General features: G+C 38.3%; 2 protein-coding genes across 4 annotated transcripts in view; both read left to right on the forward strand.

Moving 5' to 3' along the window:
* LOC135691096 (splicing factor 3B subunit 3-like) overlaps positions 1-11,689 on the forward strand; it is a 29,205-nt gene extending 17,516 nt beyond the window's left edge. For all 3 annotated transcript variants that reach the window (XM_065208849.2, XM_065208850.2, XM_065208848.2), the window contains 18 exons: positions 168-323; positions 661-792; positions 917-981; positions 1,605-1,662; positions 4,109-4,263; positions 4,546-4,720; positions 4,940-5,101; positions 5,590-5,639; positions 5,831-5,996; positions 6,377-6,418; positions 6,570-6,653; positions 7,967-8,106; positions 8,362-8,434; positions 9,545-9,643; positions 9,764-9,907; positions 10,630-10,734; positions 10,995-11,090; positions 11,229-11,689. In XM_065208849.2, coding sequence (XP_065064921.2) covers positions 168-323; positions 661-792; positions 917-981; positions 1,605-1,662; positions 4,109-4,263; positions 4,546-4,720; positions 4,940-5,101; positions 5,590-5,639; positions 5,831-5,996; positions 6,377-6,418; positions 6,570-6,653; positions 7,967-8,106; positions 8,362-8,434; positions 9,545-9,643; positions 9,764-9,907; positions 10,630-10,734; positions 10,995-11,090; positions 11,229-11,273 — 1,947 coding nt within the window. In that variant the 3' untranslated portion in view covers positions 11,274-11,689. The remainder of the gene's footprint in view (positions 1-167; positions 324-660; positions 793-916; positions 982-1,604; positions 1,663-4,108; positions 4,264-4,545; positions 4,721-4,939; positions 5,102-5,589; positions 5,640-5,830; positions 5,997-6,376; positions 6,419-6,569; positions 6,654-7,966; positions 8,107-8,361; positions 8,435-9,544; positions 9,644-9,763; positions 9,908-10,629; positions 10,735-10,994; positions 11,091-11,228) is intronic.
* A 140-nt stretch (positions 11,690-11,829) lies between these two features.
* Positions 11,830-17,945, forward strand: part of LOC135691099 (sodium- and chloride-dependent GABA transporter 1) — a 33,998-nt gene continuing 27,882 nt past the window's right edge. Inside the window, exon 1 of the mRNA XM_065208855.2 lies at positions 11,830-13,409. Coding sequence (XP_065064927.2) covers positions 13,354-13,409 — 56 coding nt within the window. The 5' untranslated portion in view covers positions 11,830-13,353. The remainder of the gene's footprint in view (positions 13,410-17,945) is intronic.

Raw genomic sequence — 17,945 nt, forward strand, 5'->3', positions numbered from 1 at the left:
GCCTTCCTTCCATGCTCAAGCCTTCCTTCCATGCTCAAGCCTTCCTTCCATGCTCAAACCTTCCATCCATGCTCAAACCTTCCATCCATGCTCAGAAGCCAACGAGTTGCCCAACATACATTTGCTGTTTTCCAGAGTTTCTTTAGCATGTTATCCTTTCGTTTTAGGCTGGCCAGTTAAATGAATACACTGAGAGGAAGGAAATGTCGGCTGACGTCGTGTGCATGGCCCTCGGTCCTGTTCCATCAGGAGAGCAGAGATGTCGATTTCTAGCAGTTGGCCTAAGTGATGACACCGTGCGCATTATATCGCTAGACCCAAATGTAAATTGCCATTCGATTTTGTGTTTTACAACTGGTTACTACTTTTTATATAAACAGGAATTTCCAAGATATGGTTGCTTGTTCTGACTAAAATTTAATGCGATTTGTCTTTTGATCAATTAGTCATTTCTGATAAAGACTATAATCGACACGTTTTCTTGAAAGTCTTTGCTCTAAATGTATATATATGTTATTTTATTACATTTATCGATGCAGCTGATGGTAGTATGTATGTAACTTAAGGCCCCCGTCATATTTTAGACACGCAGTCGAAAAATCCACTCATTTTATCCACACACGAGTACGAAATATCTACTTGTTATTTTCTTTTTGAAAGGATTGTCTGCAGCCATTGAGTATGCAAGCTTTGCCTGCGACAGCTGAATCTCTCTGCATAGTCGAAATGGGTGGTGTTGAAACAGGGGATAAAGTCGTTGGTGGTGGACTTTTCCTCAACATTGGCCTAAATGTACGTTGCCATGTTTTGTTCTACATTTTGCCTTGTTTGTCCTTGACTTTGTTCCTGTACATTTCTGTGCCTTTAGTCGGCATATTCTGGCCACTGAACACTTACTATGCATTCTCTTTTGTAGAATGGTGTACTCTTGAGAACCGTTCTCGATTCAGTGACAGGAGATTTGTCAGACACAAGGACCAGGTGATGAAAATGTTGGTTGTACATTCATTGTTGTTTATGAGATCGTTATACATTTCACCTGCATGCTGTTTAGTCAAACAGAAATTATCAGGGTCCATCTGCGATCATGTCTAGTTGAAGTCTACCTCTATGGCCACACTTGCGCCGAGCAACATGATTTGTCGCAAAAACTGATTTCCAGGAAAACATTTTTCTGTGTATCTTCCTATTGACGAATTTTTTTTAAAAGCAGAAAATATAATGTTTACGTTGCCCACTATTTAGCTGCATCAACTAAGGATAGGGAATATAGATAATCCGATTGTGATTTATTGAGAAAGGTAAAAAGAAAATGGTGGGGTGATGTGATGATAACTTTATTCAAATGACACCCTTTGGGTTGTGATTTCTCTCAACAGGATAAGGTACTGATCACCCACACCATTTGCTAGTCGACCATTCGATATATAAAGCTTGATTTTCTGTTGATGATAAAGTTGCTAGTCGGGCCTGGTTCTTGACACATTTATATTTGGACTGAATCAATGGATTGACTCTCGTTTCAATTCATATTTGTATCATAATATTTTTATCTCAATCATGTCCATCCCACTGAAACTAAGCTTTATTTTTCAACATTGAAGGTACCTTGGATCCAGACCTGTCAAACTATTCAGTGTACGCACATATGGGTCAAGCTCGGTACGTAATAACTTGACTTTGCTATTTTTTACTTATGATGTTTTTTTCACTTTCAAAATCATGAAGATTTATTATGTTTCTGTGTTTTTACGAAATCAAAGGATTTTTAACGACTTGACACAAAGAAAATGACCACTAACTCAATTTTGATGCGTTTCTTGCCACTTTCAAGGAAATCATCATTTTTTGTGGCTTTTTCTTGGACGACGCTTATTCATTATCCTTTGCCGCGGACTGTTCCTCGTTCTACCATGTTTCTGTTAAGTAAATAGTTTGTCAGGTATCCTGTAGAGTCTTGGGACCTCAGAACTGTCCTATAAGTTAAGGCAGCTATTTCCAATAAAGAAAGAGTATTAGCCTACTGAGAAATGACTTTTTTTTCTCTTGATACTTAGGTAAAAGCTATCTGAACATGACTGCAAAATATTGTCACGATCTGGGTTTTGTAAGACCCCCAAAACGGCTATTTAAATTTTAGCGGGAAATATGTATTCCCGATTTCTAGAGAGGCGTAGGGATATTTGGTGGCATCTTACAGTTGAATTGCTGGCGAGGGGCTCTCTTTGTAAGTTAGGGAATCATACTTTATTGTGCTGCCTGCGAATGCACCCAGACAGTAAGTGCTTCAGCACTGTCGGAGTGGAAAAATTTAACAAACTTAACCACAATTTTCCAAGGAATGCGGAAGGTAGGGATCGTAAAAGTAAAACGCGAAACAAGAGCTTGTTATCTTCATTAGCGGAAATTATTGTTATCCAGTTGTGGAAATGATGTAGGGCATGAGGGCTAGGGCTTTCGCGCCGGAAAATTCGGGCTTTCGGTGGATATTTGACAAACGTTCAATGTCTTGTCTTATCGGAAAATCGTAGGCCCGAGCCCAGCCAAATGGTCAAACAGGGAACGAGTGTAATCTCAAAAAAGTGGCTGCCGTCTGAAATATGTATATTCTTAGTAAATAACTTAATGTGAGTTGATAATGAAGGGATTTAACTGATGACTAAAGGAAAAATAATCACTTATGTCACTGTTATAGGGGGCGTGCGAGGTGGTAGTCGAATGTTTAATCAGTTAGCGGGTAGGCAATTCTACTTCTCTTTAGCTGAATAAAACAAACCTTTATACAAAAATTGTCTATTCTCAGGCTTTATTAACTGCATGCTGAAGCCGTAAGACGATAAAAACCAAGTAAAAATCAAAAAATTGCTCGAGCAACCTTCCAACCCTAGCCAAATTTCAATCGAAAATAGATGAAGGACAGAGAGTTGAAAACCGCAAATAATTCATAAATCATATCTTTTTCTCCATTTAACGTGTAAAAAATTTCCCATTCAGTATCTTCATTCCCTTTGCTCTAACTTCATCCCGTTTTCTAAACCACTACGTCAATTTCCTTCCTCTGATGAATTTGTTGTTAAATTATTTTATTTGCTGTGTTTTCGGTTTTTAAACTTGTTTCAAAACTATAATGTACGACATCCCACAACAACAATATCCAGTGACAAAATCTATGTCAAAATTACTCATTTTTGCATAATAAATCAACTTTTTGCGCGGGAGTAGCGAAAAGCCTATGCATTTCAAGTGTAGGCCTGTCTCCGCTTGTCAACTTCTACGCCACGCGGCCACGTGATACTTTTGTAAATTTGCCTCCAGATGAAATTTTTATCGGAAAACTTTGATATACTTAATTTTGACCTATTTTCTACCGAATTCGGCAATGGAATGACTGGGTAAAATAGGTGGCATAAATCCTTTAACCGAGCTATGCAAACTGCATATGCGACCTCGACTGTGGTGGTGCTATTTATCGTAGCCCAGAAAATAACATTTTATTGAAATAGCAATATTATCCAAACGAATTTTATCGAAAACAAGAGGCCATTCAGTATTGTTCTGCATATCCAGTAACAGGTGCATGGAAGGAAACATCCCCTGAAAGATTGTACGAAGAGCTAGGTTTGGAATCGCTGAGCCTACGGAGACGGAGTAAATGCATTGTTCTTTTTAACAGTATGACAAACGAATTACACGTGGCTATTCCAGAGATCCTGTCCTGCATTATCGAGAAGTGCAATACCCGTTACGCAGCCAGGGTGTGTATTGGCGAATGGAGGCGAGAATAGAAAAGTTTTGATCTACTTTGAACTTTAGTTCGCCCAACAATAAAATCGTTTTTCAACCTCCATGACCCTAGAACATTAACGCCCCACACAACTTGGGGCTGCTCTAAATGCTTTAAGCTTTCATAAGTTTAAACAATTTGAGAGATATCATAAACCCAGTGCAAACTGCTCGAATTCAATGAGATGTTTCTTGTGATCCCGATATCTTCAGCCACCATCTTTTATATATCTTTCAACCCAATATAGCAGTCTTACTCAAAGGACAGTAGTTACACTGATAGGTAATTAGTATGTTGTTTTGTAGAAATTGTCCTGTTTTGTAGGTATTGGCAATGTCGAGCCGAACATGGCTCAGCTACACCTACCAATCGCGGTTCCACTTGACTCCTCTTTCCTACGAAATGCTCGAGTATGCCTCTGGCTTTATGTCGGAGCAGTGTCCCGAGGGCCTTGTTGCCATTGCTGCCAATACTTTGAGGTTTGTTGATAATTAACCTGTCATAGGCAGCCAGTTTGCCTCTTGAAATAGTTACGCAAGGCTACTGTCGTTTCAGTTATTTGTATCAATCCAAAGTTTTATTTTTACACGCAGTGTTCTTTCTGTTTTCTAGTAAGCCAATTAAGATTTGCAATGTACTAATTTATCACGCCGTTCTTCAACTGTTTAATAATTTCTATTTGTTATTCAAGTTTTTGTTGAGGCTAGTTTTCCCTTTGATATACAATACAGATTTCTAAGCCTTGGATTTTCAATTCCTAGAATTTTGGCCCTAGAAAAGCTTGGTGCAGTTTTTAACCAGATCAGTACGCCCCTGAAGTACACTCCTCGAAAATTTGCGATTGATGCTGAAAGCAGTTCGTTGGTAATCATCGAGACGGACCATAATTCTTTGACAGAATCTGCAAAGCAGGACAGGAAGCAAAAAATAGCAGAGGTGGGTTTTAAAAATAGAATCAGTTGCGATTAGATGTTTCTTCTTGGCTTTCAACAATCGCAGTTATTTGATTTGTTTTCTGGGAGGTGGGATTATTTGAGTCAGTGATTTCGAGAGATCCCCATTGGAATCCATCATAAGAAAAACTGATCGTGCGTTCTCAATTGATTAGACGTTGTTGCATCTCATTCGTGACTTCTCTTCGCATCTTGTTTGAAGGAAATGGTCGAGGCTTGTGGAAACGACGCGGAGGCGCGTGAGGCAGAGGCACAGGTCGCTGCAAATTTCTTGAATCAAGATTTACCTGAAAACCAGTTCGGTGCACCGAAAGGAGGCTATGCCAAGTGGGCGTCGGTTATCCGGGTGGTCAATCCAATTAAGGTATGTTTAGTTAATTGCTCAGGGTATTTTTAGTTATTCATGTTCATGGTATCCTCAGTTTGGCAGGCATGAGTATGTATTTGTGCTCGGCTTCAAAGGATACCTAGAAAAATCATTTGCTTGAGAAAGATAGCAGTTATTTTTCGTAACTGTTGTTTGGTTTTGTAAATGACAATGTTTCTATATTGAAATGTCATGTGATTCCTCACTTTGCCATGTCAATTTTTAAGAAGTATTTGATTGGTTCTGTTGGCATGTTGACTTAATTTTGGGATATTGTTAGCAATTTGTGCTTTTCGTTGGCTGGCTGTAAGATAATTCATTCCTCTATCGTTTATAATTGTGGAAGCTTTATGTAATTTGGGAGCTTTATATTAACATTTCTATCACTCAGCTAAGAATATTAAGCTTGCGATTATGTTTTACGCAAATTACTTCATGTATATGCTCGATATAGGTCGATTTATCTTATTTTCCTCATTGACTAGGGTGATGTGTCGGAAGTGATTGAATTGGAACAAGACGAGGCTGCCTTCAGGTTTATCCACCTCTGCTTTTCCTAATCTTCATTTTCGTGGTTATTATATTAAGTGCGTATTGATTGCTGTCCGCTAACGGTATAATGAATAACAGTTGAGCGCGTTTTTATAGCTATTTTATGTATTTCTTATGGATAGCCTTTGTTTTCTTTTGGCTTCATCTGACTTTGAACTTGGCTTAAAATTCAAGCGTTGCCGTTGTTCAATTCGCGGCTCGACCTGGAGAGACCTTCGTCGTCGTGGGAACTGCCAGTGGCATGGTGCTCAACCCGCACACCTGCAACCAGGGATATCTGTATACCTACAAAAGAACCGAAGATGAAACAGGAAATGTTAGGCTCCACTTTCTTCACAAGGTGCTGATTTACACGTTTAGATACTATCTTATTTGCTTGTATCTGATTTGCAATTTGCTCGTTGCCCGTGCTTGACAAGTTTGACTTTTAATCTTTGAGCTTTTTTTAATCTTTTAATTTTTGATGTTGGGAGCTCAATAAAGAAACGAAAGGAGATTCAGATTGCGACATGCAGCACTCCTAGAAATTCATTTTATTTTCGCGAAGGTTATTAGCTTTTATGAAACATAGAAATAGATAGAACTGACTTTGGCTTGTCAGAAAGTTGAGTAGCTGACGAAGCCGAACAACTGCCATGATACATATTGAAGCCGAGGTTAAAATTTACCTCCAACAACAAAATTTACCACTTGTTATTATTTCTTATTTTTATTTTGCAGACGTCGATCGACGATGTGCCAGGTGCAGTCTGCGCCTTCCAGGTTGGCTCTTCTTTCAAAATTTCTTGTTACAGTTTCACTCGCTGTTTTCTGCTAAACAAATGTGTCAAATTTCTCAGTATCGAATAAACGACTCATTCAGTGAGCATCCATGCACTACAAGGTTTTGACTTTCTTGATATATTTTTTCTAGGGAAGACTTCTTGTTAGTATCGGGCGCATCATTAGAATATACGACATTGGTAAAAAGAAGTTGCTGAGGAAATGCGAGAATAAGGTCAGTATATTTGAGACCATTTGTGGTTTAGTGTAGGAAGCAAGGCTATAGTTTTCTGACAAAGAAGCATTATAGGTAGTTGATCTAGCTGGAAGTTCTTCTGTCGAAATATGACATATATACACTTGGTGAGCAAAAGTATTGCACAGACTGAAACAGAAGTAGCGGCACATCAGCGAAAAATTTAGCAAGCAAAATTCAACTGGCCATAGCAAGTTTCATACAAGTTATAAGATGACTTTTTAGTTGGAATATATTGGAAAATTTGTCAAGGTTTGATGGTGAAAATAGTAAATGCAAGAAGATTCTTTATTTTTTCCTATTCCTAAACAATATCGACATTTCGCAAAAATACAAAAATTGAGCCATGAAGAACCTGTGAAACATTTGCAATAAGAAAATTCATCTTTGCACCAATTTGCGATATCTTATCACAATGAACTCGGGGGTACTTACTTTATGTTTGGGTGTCTAGGACTACTCATTTTCCTCGCTTTTTTGGAAAATATCTTAAACGTTTTGCTCGGAAATGTTTGGAGCTGCAGTGGGCATAATGACGGTGGCCTATTCGTGTTATATTGCAACAGAATTAAATCAATAAAATGTGTCACAAATCGTCAAGTCCATCTTTTCCAACCGATTGCGATGTTGTAATGGGAGCAAATAATTCTGCAAGCTGCGTAAAACAACATCTCGTCCTCTCATTAAATGAAAAGACCAAAATTCCCGCGAAAAACAGGTACACTCAAGTACCTCAATTGATGTTAAAGAGTAGGCATAATAAAATGGCGTAAAATATGCCACTTTCCGCCAAACACAAGGCCATTAATGGCCAACTTGGTACACAAACACTTGGTACACAAACAACTAAATATGATATTTATGTTTATCTGAACTTATCATGTCGCCATTAACAGAATCTGTTGCTAAACTTTTTGATTACGTTTTAGCAAGTCTTTCAAAGGTTACCGACTATCCAATAAAAGGTTAAAAATCTTTACTTTTTAAAAAGTAACTTTTTTCAATTTTTAAATTGAAAGTATAGCCAATGCTTTTTAACTATAAAAAGCTGCCTAATGGCTTCACAAAAGTGGTTTGAATTTCGATCGCTTTGTTATTTAAAAAGCGGTCGCCATTGCTGATCTGTCAAACTTGTACGTTACTTTTGCTCACTATGTGTATCGATTCCAACCAGGTGCAGTAATTTTACAATCGGGCAGCACCCTTGTCGAGATAATTTCCTCCTGTCAGTCTTGGTCATAAATGTATTTTGAATTTTTACCCGAACCCAATTGGTTTGCCTTTTCTTTCAGAGAATACCAAACTTCATCATCAACATTTCAGTGACAGGAAATCGCATTGTAGTCCACGACATACAAGAATCCTTTCACTTTCTTCGTTACAACCCAAAGGACAATAACCTGGTAATCTTTGCAGATGACACCAACCCAAGGTACAACCGCTCACTCACCCATTTCTGCCTCCATACATAAATCCATATGTTGGATTCAGGGCCGTATGTTGGCCAGTTCTAGGTCCTGAGTGCTTGCTTTAATGATGAGAGTTTATCATCCCAGATATTCTATGATGGGTGTATTAGCTCTATCTGAAATCATTGCACGACATTCTCCTTATTTGAAATTATCAGCTCAATGTCGAGTCTCACGTGATCATGCTACTAACTACCTCATTGTTAATTCCCTTGTAGATGGCTGACGTGTGGCTGCTCACTCGACTATGACACCTACGCAGGAGCTGACAAATTCGGCAACGTCTTTATTGTAAGCGAGCTATTTCTCTTCGCCTCCACAGCTGACAAGATTGCGTTTGCGATTACCTTTAAATTTATGAATAGCTGTCAATCTCTTTTGCTGTCAAGCTAAATCAATCTCTTGATGTGCGTAGAGAAATTTTGTTGCGAAGATCTTATCGTTTATGAATCCCAAACAAAATTGCCAGTTTTGAACTTTAAATTGCAATAATGATATTGTCAATCTCAAAAACACGATTAAAACTCAAAAGTACAAGACAATGCCTGTATTTTTCCCCATTAGATGTAATCAAATCTTTCCTTTACCATGCAACCCTGAAATTGAAAATAGATCCTTAACAGTGTTCTGGTGGTCACCAGTAGTGGTTCCAGCCTGGGATAAGTGGGGGGGGGGGACAAAAGGTGTGTCAGGGACAACGCCCTTTTCCCCTGTTTGAAACTTTTTCTTCCGGAGGAAACACCTGTTGTCTCCCAAGAAATGTCATTTACATGTGACGATCTAGATAACGTACATACCCCTCTTCCCCCCCTCTCCCCCCCCCCCCACCTCCTGAAGTTGTCTCATCAGGTTTGCAAGAATCTCAAGTAAGGTGGACCAATTTCTGAAAAAGTAAGGGGAACTAGTCAACCTCCCCCCCTCTATTCCCCCCGTGGCTCCGCCACTGGTGGTCACTGGTAAGGAATGGTCGTGCATACCACGGCATTTGTCCTTGGAATACTTAAAACTATCTGCCATTCTTAGAGATGCCTGCTCTACCTCTCTGTTTTGGTGCGGTGTTCATAATGGGCCAACTGCATTTGCATATCATGTTAGGGAAAATTCCAATCTCAAAATATCTCGGAGTTTTCATTTTTAGGGATTTCATTCTTAAGAGGTTGCCATGAGGGTGGTAAGAGGTTGCCATGAGGGTGATTAAATTTGGCAAGGTCTTTTTTAACAAAAAAATTTAAGCCAGTTGTTGAATAAACTTTTGGCATGGTGACCATTGAAAATAATCGTTTCGGCACAGGTAATCTAACCTAGTGTCATAAAGTCGGCTTTTACGAGGGGAGTGCGGAGAATTGACTTACGTTTAAGGGTTGTAATGTATATCTGATATGTTTCTGTGTTGTTTTGCAGGTCCGACTGCCTCCCGACGCAAGGGATGACGTAGAAGAAGACCCTACCGGTGTCAAGGCACTTTGGGACCGTGGTCTACTGAATGGTGCTTCGCAGAAGGTAACTTCGCAGCACTAATTCTTGTTATCAGGTGTACGCTTGTCATTTAATGACAGATACTTTGATTCGCTGTTGACAAACGAACACTCAAGTCCTTCATTTTATTTCCTCTGTTTTTAGGTTGAAACTTTGGCCAATTATCATGTGGGTGAATCAATTTTGTCACTGCAGAAGGCAACATTGATTCCTGGTGGATCTGAGTCACTTGTGTACACGACGCTTGCAGGTGGAATCGCCATGTTGGTGCCGTTCACATCTCGCGAGGTTATATATCAACTGTTGAGTTTCTTGTCTCTTTGGCGGGCTTGTGCATGTTTCTGATTACCTAATTAGTTTTTGTTAGATTTGCGAATTGATCATATCCATTATCATTTTTTGAAAATATCGGTGGTGACACTGCTTTATTGATTGTTATTGCCGTCCATGGCCTAATGGCGTTCTACGGGCTGCTGACATAAATAATTACAGGTCATTGAAATACATTAAAGTGGTTATGACTTTGTCAGGAAGCTGTTTGACTGAGATTGTGCGATGGGACTGTGCGAACAGCAAAATCATAAACTTGATAAATTCTTTCGTTAGGCTAGTTATTCAAAGCTTTGTAACAGCCCCAGACTATATCTGATTTATCAACAACTTCCATCAATCGGTATGAAACTGAAATGCCTTGCCAGGCCTAATCTTAATGTTGATTTAACCAACAGTGTTACTCTGCCTCCGATTATTACATTATCAATTAGCCACTTCTCGATATCTGAACAAAGTTTGTGAAGAATGAAAAGTAGTTTGAGAAGATCTTTTCTAATGTAGCGGTATTTTACGTCCTGACTATGAAATGGTCACAGTGAGTAGAAAGAAGAAGCAGTTGTGGAAAATTAAAGCTTAACTAGCAACTGGGATATGACGTATCACAAAACGGATACATCATAATAACAGTTGTTTTGTATTATGGTGTACGTGTAAATTAAATGAATTTGTTCTTCCAGGATATCGACTTTTTCCAGCACTTGGAAATGCATATGCGACAGGAGTACCAGCCTTTGTGCGGAAGAGACCACCTGTGGTTTCGATCAAGTTACTTCCCCGTAAAGGTATCATGTATTTCTTTTTGCCGTAACTTTCACCTATTTTCTCGGGCTTCCAGTTTTACAAGGGGCATCGAATCCGTTCAATGACTTCAATTGTTATAGAAAGCAGGCTAGCCAGTCATAAGTTAACTGGAATTGAAAATGAAAAGTTTCTGTTTTGTATCATTATAATTGTAAACCCTGTCTAGCAAACTACTCATTTAGTATGAGGGTTTGCGATTTAAATCGAGTGGATATGAATTAACATTGCTTTTGTTTTATAGAACGTTATCGATGGTGATCTTTGTGAGCAATTCAATTCAATGGAATATAGTAAAAGAAAGACGATTGCAGACGAGATGGACCGCACCCCCGCAGAGGTCCACTATCTTTTCGTTTGAATTTTTCATTTCGACTTTTGCCAACATCATCATTATCTAGCTTTCAAGGCCTTTTAAAAATTGCGATCATCTTTTACTTAGGGTCATCAGACTAATTGTAATTGCTGTTTTTTGCAGGTTTCCAAAAAGCTTGAAGACATAAGAACGCGATTTGCGTTTTAAAGTCCCCAAGACTTGAAAGGTTCAAGGGCTGAATGTTGGACCGACAACAATTTGGCTGATATTGGTCATTTTGGATGGAACCCGAGACACGGAGGTTTCAAGCAATTGACATGCGGTTGTAAAAGGAGTGGTGTATTTAAAAAATGCATTGTGGCGATGTCACAGTATTGAACAATCACTCCAGAGGCTCAAACATGGACTATTTCATATGAACGCAGAGTTGTTAAAATTCCTTTGGTAGCCCGTGCCTATGCTCAAGCTGTAATTAATGCCAAATTGGTGGGCCCATTGTCACAAGACAACTGACGCTAAGAGAGGGAAGGCCTCTGCATTGCATTAGATCAATTCACTCAGTAACATTTGATTGATATGTATAAAGTAGGCTTTGTATTTGTATAAACTGAAATTCGGCTAGACTAGTTGTTTTTATGCAGACCGCCTTAGTTGTAGACTGTGACAACAGTTAACAACTCGATTGGTATGTTTCGCACTGACTTGTGCAAGTTTGGAATCATGATAAAAACTGTTGAGGTCCAACGTTTCGTTTGCACCAACATTGTGGAACCAAGAGGATTTTGTCAATTTTGCACCATTACTATACCACCATAATTTTATGGGACGGGACGTGTAAACGCTTGCCCGAGGCGGTTTTCTTACGAATCGCAGCGAGATCGTAAGTGAGTGTTGCAGACAATGAAGGAAGTGGCTATGACGTAATTTTGCATGCTTGAAAAGTTGTCCACTGCTTTTCAGTTGATAACGCTTTTCAGAATGCCCTTATACCGTTTTCTGTTCTTTCAGCGTTCGAGCCCTTGACTGGGCGACTTCGTAGGTTTCTTGATAAAACTTCAAAGCAAAAATAACTTCATCAGTCCAATTTAAACTCTCAATGGTTTTTTCTTTATTTTTGCTTCCTCAAAAATTGCGAATAATGATTTTTGCAGCAAATTTAAAGCAAGATTTTTAAAATCCAGCCGCTTGTAGCCCTGCTCCCAGTTCGCCCCGTACAATGTAAACCGATCCCCTAAGCAGAAAATTTGGAACAGTGCCAGTCTAAAAGCTTATTCGCGAACTGTAATGGTACAAAGTAGCATATGAGCACTAAGTTTCAGCATACTTTAATTATAAATCCTTTTTTGATTCTACAGTTCTGTATCGCTTCCCATATTGCTTGCTTTTCACTCGGTAAAATCCGATCTAACGTAGATTATTTCTACACACAAAAGGAAGCTTTAGATTTCACAAGAATTTGATTGTTTATAGAAATCCAAAGCTTTCTTCAAAGTCTTTTTACATTTGTCCTTGGCACTAGGAAGACAGAATAGATTATGTTTTCCTTATCCAATATCTCGGATTGTTTCATACAAGTTTGGTGTTATCCTGGAATTGACAAAAATTAAGGAATCAAATCCTTGTTTGTGTATCATCTGGATTACAGGAGAATCTACCATGATGCACCAGCTTTGATTTTCACTGTGTTTCTACAGATAACCTCTATGTCAAATGTTTACGCTTTTTGTGCAAACTTTACAAAGGGAAACCCGAGGATTTTGAAAAATCCACAGACAATGCATTGCTCCACTTTTTCTACCATGTTGTTTTTTACTGTAATCAGCAAAACGTGCATATTTAAAAAATTTGAGATAAGATTCTTATATAATCCTTATTGTGCAATATTTAGTTATAATGTTCTCGAACAGGTGTTTATTTGATAAGCACTTTATGTTTGTTGTATAATACACAATATGATATAACATAAAGCAACACTGTTACCTTCTTTCATAATTTATTTAATGATTCTAAAAGTCTTGCGTAGGCAGTAGGTTTTGGTTTAATGTAAATAAAACTCTGTTTCAAGGATAAGAAAACGAAACACGATTTTACAATAGGAGAATCAATTTGGGGAAAAATCCTTGTCTTATGAAAGGAAACGAACTCGTTAGCTCTTTGGCTAAAGAATGGTGATACTAAAGAAAAAGAAAAATTACCTGAACGTTTTTTCAGCTACAGATATAGCAACTCACATATAGCACCAGCTAAAGGAACTCAAGAAAAAAGGACGAAAAAGAAAAGATGGAGGATGGCTTCAAAATTGATGTATCGATTCATAGCCAGACTGGGTACTTGTTTGGGAAGGTAGGTCGAACATTTGCCGTTGCCCATTGTTTTTATCAACTTAAAATCAATCAAACTGGAAAATGAGAGGTCTAATCGTGCATTAGATTTGCCTTAGGTTATTATTTGAAGTAAAACTAATTTCCCTATCTTTGGCTTACTAAGATGGCTATCTAAAGACCTTTTTTCTACCAATCATTTGACTTTCGGTGTATTCTAATTCATAAACCTGCGATTTTTTCATATGTGGATTACTGTCGAGAAATGAAACACGTTCTGATTGCGAAACCAACCATTCATTGTGTAAGAAGATGATTCGACGCAGCTGCCGGTCTGATGTTAAAAACCACGTGATACTTTGATACATGACATTCTGTAATATGTTAAAGTTTCGCATTCATATATGCATAGGCTTTTGCAGAATGTTGTCATCGTTGAGTACTGAAGGACTTTGCCGCTTGGAAGGCTTGTTATACTAGGAGATTATTCTGCTTAGGTTACACAAAGTTGAGTCAGACCCCGTTTACACTGTCCCGTGCAAGTTTGGAACCGTGACAAAACTGTCGCGGTTCGCCCTTGCGTTTACACTAGCACTGTGGAACCGTGACGATTTTGCTCTGCTATCCGGAACAGTTTTGACCCTGCTTTGAAAGCGAACGAATTTTGTACCGTCACGGTTCCGTTTTTGAACGGGACAGTGTAAACACCTATCCGAGACGATTTTGTCACGGATTCACAAAGAGGTCTTTTGTATGGCTGTTTCAGGTAATCGAGGCTTTGATTGTGGCGTAACTACGTTCTCAAATTCTGAAGAAAAGGAAATTCTGAAGAAAAGACGACCACAGAAAAGGCTTGTAGTGTTTCCCAGTCCAAGCCTTGATTGGACTTGGCAGTTTTGTAGTCTAAAATAACACTGAAAATTAAAGCCACCTTGTCTTTCGTCCAAGTAAAGTTTTAATCGGCCTTCCGCTCCATTTTAACTCACAATAAAAATTCGATTGTTGACTTCAGCGGCAAAATAAAAGCCTTGGTTGACTAAATACAGCTTCTTCTAAACAATGTTCTACCATTAAATTAAGGTCGTACCGGTACAGTGTAAACGGAACGGCTAAACGGAACAATTTGGAACCGCGACAGTGTAAACACTTGCGAACCGTAACGGTACAAAATTGTCCCGGGACAGTGTAAACGGGGTCTCAGACTTCAAACTAGCCGTTTAAGATGAAGTGCTAAGGCTATCTAGTGGAAGATTAATAATGCACAAACCGGGCAGATGGAAAAGAAAACGAACCAAGCATTATAATCATTTTGGGAGTTTCATGCTCGAAACCAAGGTTTTTATTCGTGCCGAGAACAGCTGAACGGATATATTGCTTCAAAGAACTTATAAAGCAGTTGTATTATCTTTGACTAACTCTTCAATACAACATGAGTTTTGTTGACAAACTGAATATCCAGCTGTCGCCCAATTAGTTCCCGCACAAACACATTGATCAAAACTTTTCTTTGACACGCCACAATATTGCGTATCTACTTGACAAGCACAGAAGAATCAAAAAATGAATAATTTATTAACAGTCGAGTAAATTGATAGCTAGCTACCTTCTCGACTCTTTTGTTACCGTAGCAAAACAGGTGCAGAAAATGATTTTTCGGCCTCCTAAAAGTTTGTTTGTCAAGAATATGACACCGAAGGCCCATTCAATGTTGTCGCAAAGAACACAGACCCTCTCCATCATACCTTTATGAAAATCAGCTCTGGAACAAAATCAGAAAAGGGTCCAGTCCTGAATTCTGTCTCTTAATTTGACGGCCAGCAAAAGCGGCGTTAGTGGAAGCCATATTGTATTTTGCTTGGATGTTTTGAAGGACATGTATTTCTAAAAAGTCACGCATACTTTTGCCGCATAGAAGCGCATGGTGTTGTTGAAATGTAGAAATAGAATAGATTCATTTCGATATAAACCTTAATCACTCTAGGCGATTGGGTCGATCTCGAATTTTCTTTAAAACCTTAAAAAGTGTAAGGATGGGTTGTGGTCATTAAGTTTGCATAATAATGCTACAAAATCCCATTTATTTTTGAAGCAGATGCAAGAATTTTTCAGCTAATCTCGAGTATCTATTGGCCATAGAAAGTCGTGACGAAAAGGAAACTCGCCCAATGCTGACTCATTTTGTCCTAAAAACGAATTTGCAAGTGAAGATCTCATTAAGGCTTCATTAATCAAAAAAGATCAAGCACTTCAATGGTTTGTAATATCTTCAATGAAAATTGTGCTTTGAAATTATAGCAAAATTTTGCCGTAAAAGGTACTGATAGGTTGATTTGATTCCCAACGTTCAAAATGTATTCTAAAGTTGCAAGGTTTTCGATGTCTCTAGCATTGTCTAATTTGCTTTCCCAGTAGCAAATTAATTAATTGCAAATGCATATTTATTAATAATAAATGTTGTTCAACGTGTTGTACAGTCGATGAATTATGCGCAACTATGATAGAGAAAACAAAACCTGACGAAGAGTAATGCTAGAAACGTCGAAATTATGTTTCTTTCAAATATACAAAGTCGTCATATATATATATATATATATAGACACCAGCCTATTCATCAAAATATGGTGCTCCGTCTAAGCATAGGTCCTCCGTGCCATCAGACTGCATTTTGAAGCAAAGGTAGCTGATAATCCTGGAAATTTTACGATATTTCCTGGTTTTATCTCAAACGCTTAATAATCTGCTAGAATGCTGCGAGGGTCGCGAAAATAAGACATCTGAAGCCGCCATTTTGAATTCAATGTTTTGCTGTTCGACAACGTCGAAACACAACAGAAACAATAGGTAGCCAGTCATTTACTGGCTGTTGTACAAATCCCTTGCAAATATCAGAGGCGGATCCAGAGTAATTCCTTTGTGCACAGAACTCAGTCAGTTTTCAAACGTACAGCTAAAAATAGTGTTGCCTGAAACAAGTAATATCTAAATTAAAAAACTGAAACCTAAAAATTCTTAGTTTTATCACAGTCTCTACAAAATCTTAAAATTGCCAGTTTCTTCTCTGTCGTGATTTGAAAACGATTTTCCAGACGCTGTGGAGGACAACAGCAGTCGATCCTAGAACTCGGAAATAAACGTTTTGTGCCTCGGAAGTGAATAAATTGAATAAACTTTTTGTTTGGAACACGGATGGAACTCAGTCAAAACAGCATCTGGAACTTATAAAAGCTCTTTACGACCCTGTTTACACGGGATCGATCCAGGCTGGGACGGATTGGCCTTCCGTTTACACGGGATCGAACCGCTATCCGTGCTAATTTGGGTTCGCTTTGGAAAGCGTTCCAGTTTAGGATCGATGGGATCAATACCAAATTAGCACGGATAGGAAACGAGCCTTATAAATTATCCAACTGGAGGTGCTTTAAAATGATGCTTTGAGCTTTTTTCTATCAGATTTTGCGCGCTTTTTCGTTTTTCGCCCACCAGAAGAGAAAAACAAAACAATATGGAGGAATATTTTACAACTTTATTAACAAATTTAGCGAACAGGCTTCAACTTATGGGAATGATTTATTCTCGACATAGATTGAGGCAGCGTCGCCTGTTGGAAACCCTTCACCCTCTTCTTTTTGATTTGGGTAGGCCGCTATAAAGTTTTTATAGATGTCCTCATACTTAGAACGAATAGGCTCCCAGTCCTGGCCATCGTCTAACTTCGAAGTTTTGTACTCCAGCGTGATCTTCAGGAGTAGGGCCGTTTATTTGTCGCTCCAAATAAACATTTTTGTTACCACTTTACGAATTAGAAGCCATTTTATTGTCAATCTTCCTACAAATTTGTCGCTGCTATCAACGCTATTTTTCTTTATGTTGCTAATGACCTAAGCAATACGCATGTGCGTTCCTCCCTAAGGGCCGAACTGGGATCGATCCCGTGTAAACGCGAACGAAATTTACGGATCGATCCCGTTTCTCCCGTGTAAACAGGGTCTACATCTAAATGACAAATTAGAGCTTTTTACGCAAACAGTGGAAAAAAGGAAAATTAATTAATTAACAACAACAACAAGTAACAGTACAAGCATGGTTTAGCGACAACTATTAAAATTTATGTAAATTTAACCAAAGCAAACAAGGAAAGAGAAGCAACAACTGCAGAAAAGAACTAAATCTGCTTCACAGGAGGTGATCTGCATTTGTTTTTGGTACCTAAAAATTTATTATATAAGTTTTGCAATATTGGCCCAGAGTCTTTTATTGTTGTCTGTCTTGGTCATCAATATTTGATGTTTCAGGATAGACGGGTATTTAACAAAATATGAATATATCATTTCATATATATCTTAATATATCTTATTTATTACATATCATACAAAATTGGAACGCATCCATAATTTCGTTGGATGAACAAATATTACATATTCTTTGATCATAACTTATTTTGCCCCATCTGCCTGTTTCTACTGCCAATTTATGGTTCGCTGTTCTAAACCAGACTAAGTACTGTAATAAATTTGAAGATATTTTTAGAAATAGAGATTTAAAATAGAGCGCCTCCTGG

Source organism: Rhopilema esculentum, chromosome 4 (assembly GCF_057945365.1).
Source record: "Rhopilema esculentum isolate cy_ngs chromosome 4, ASM5794536v1, whole genome shotgun sequence".
Taxonomy (NCBI): Eukaryota; Metazoa; Cnidaria; class Scyphozoa; order Rhizostomeae; family Rhizostomatidae; genus Rhopilema; species Rhopilema esculentum.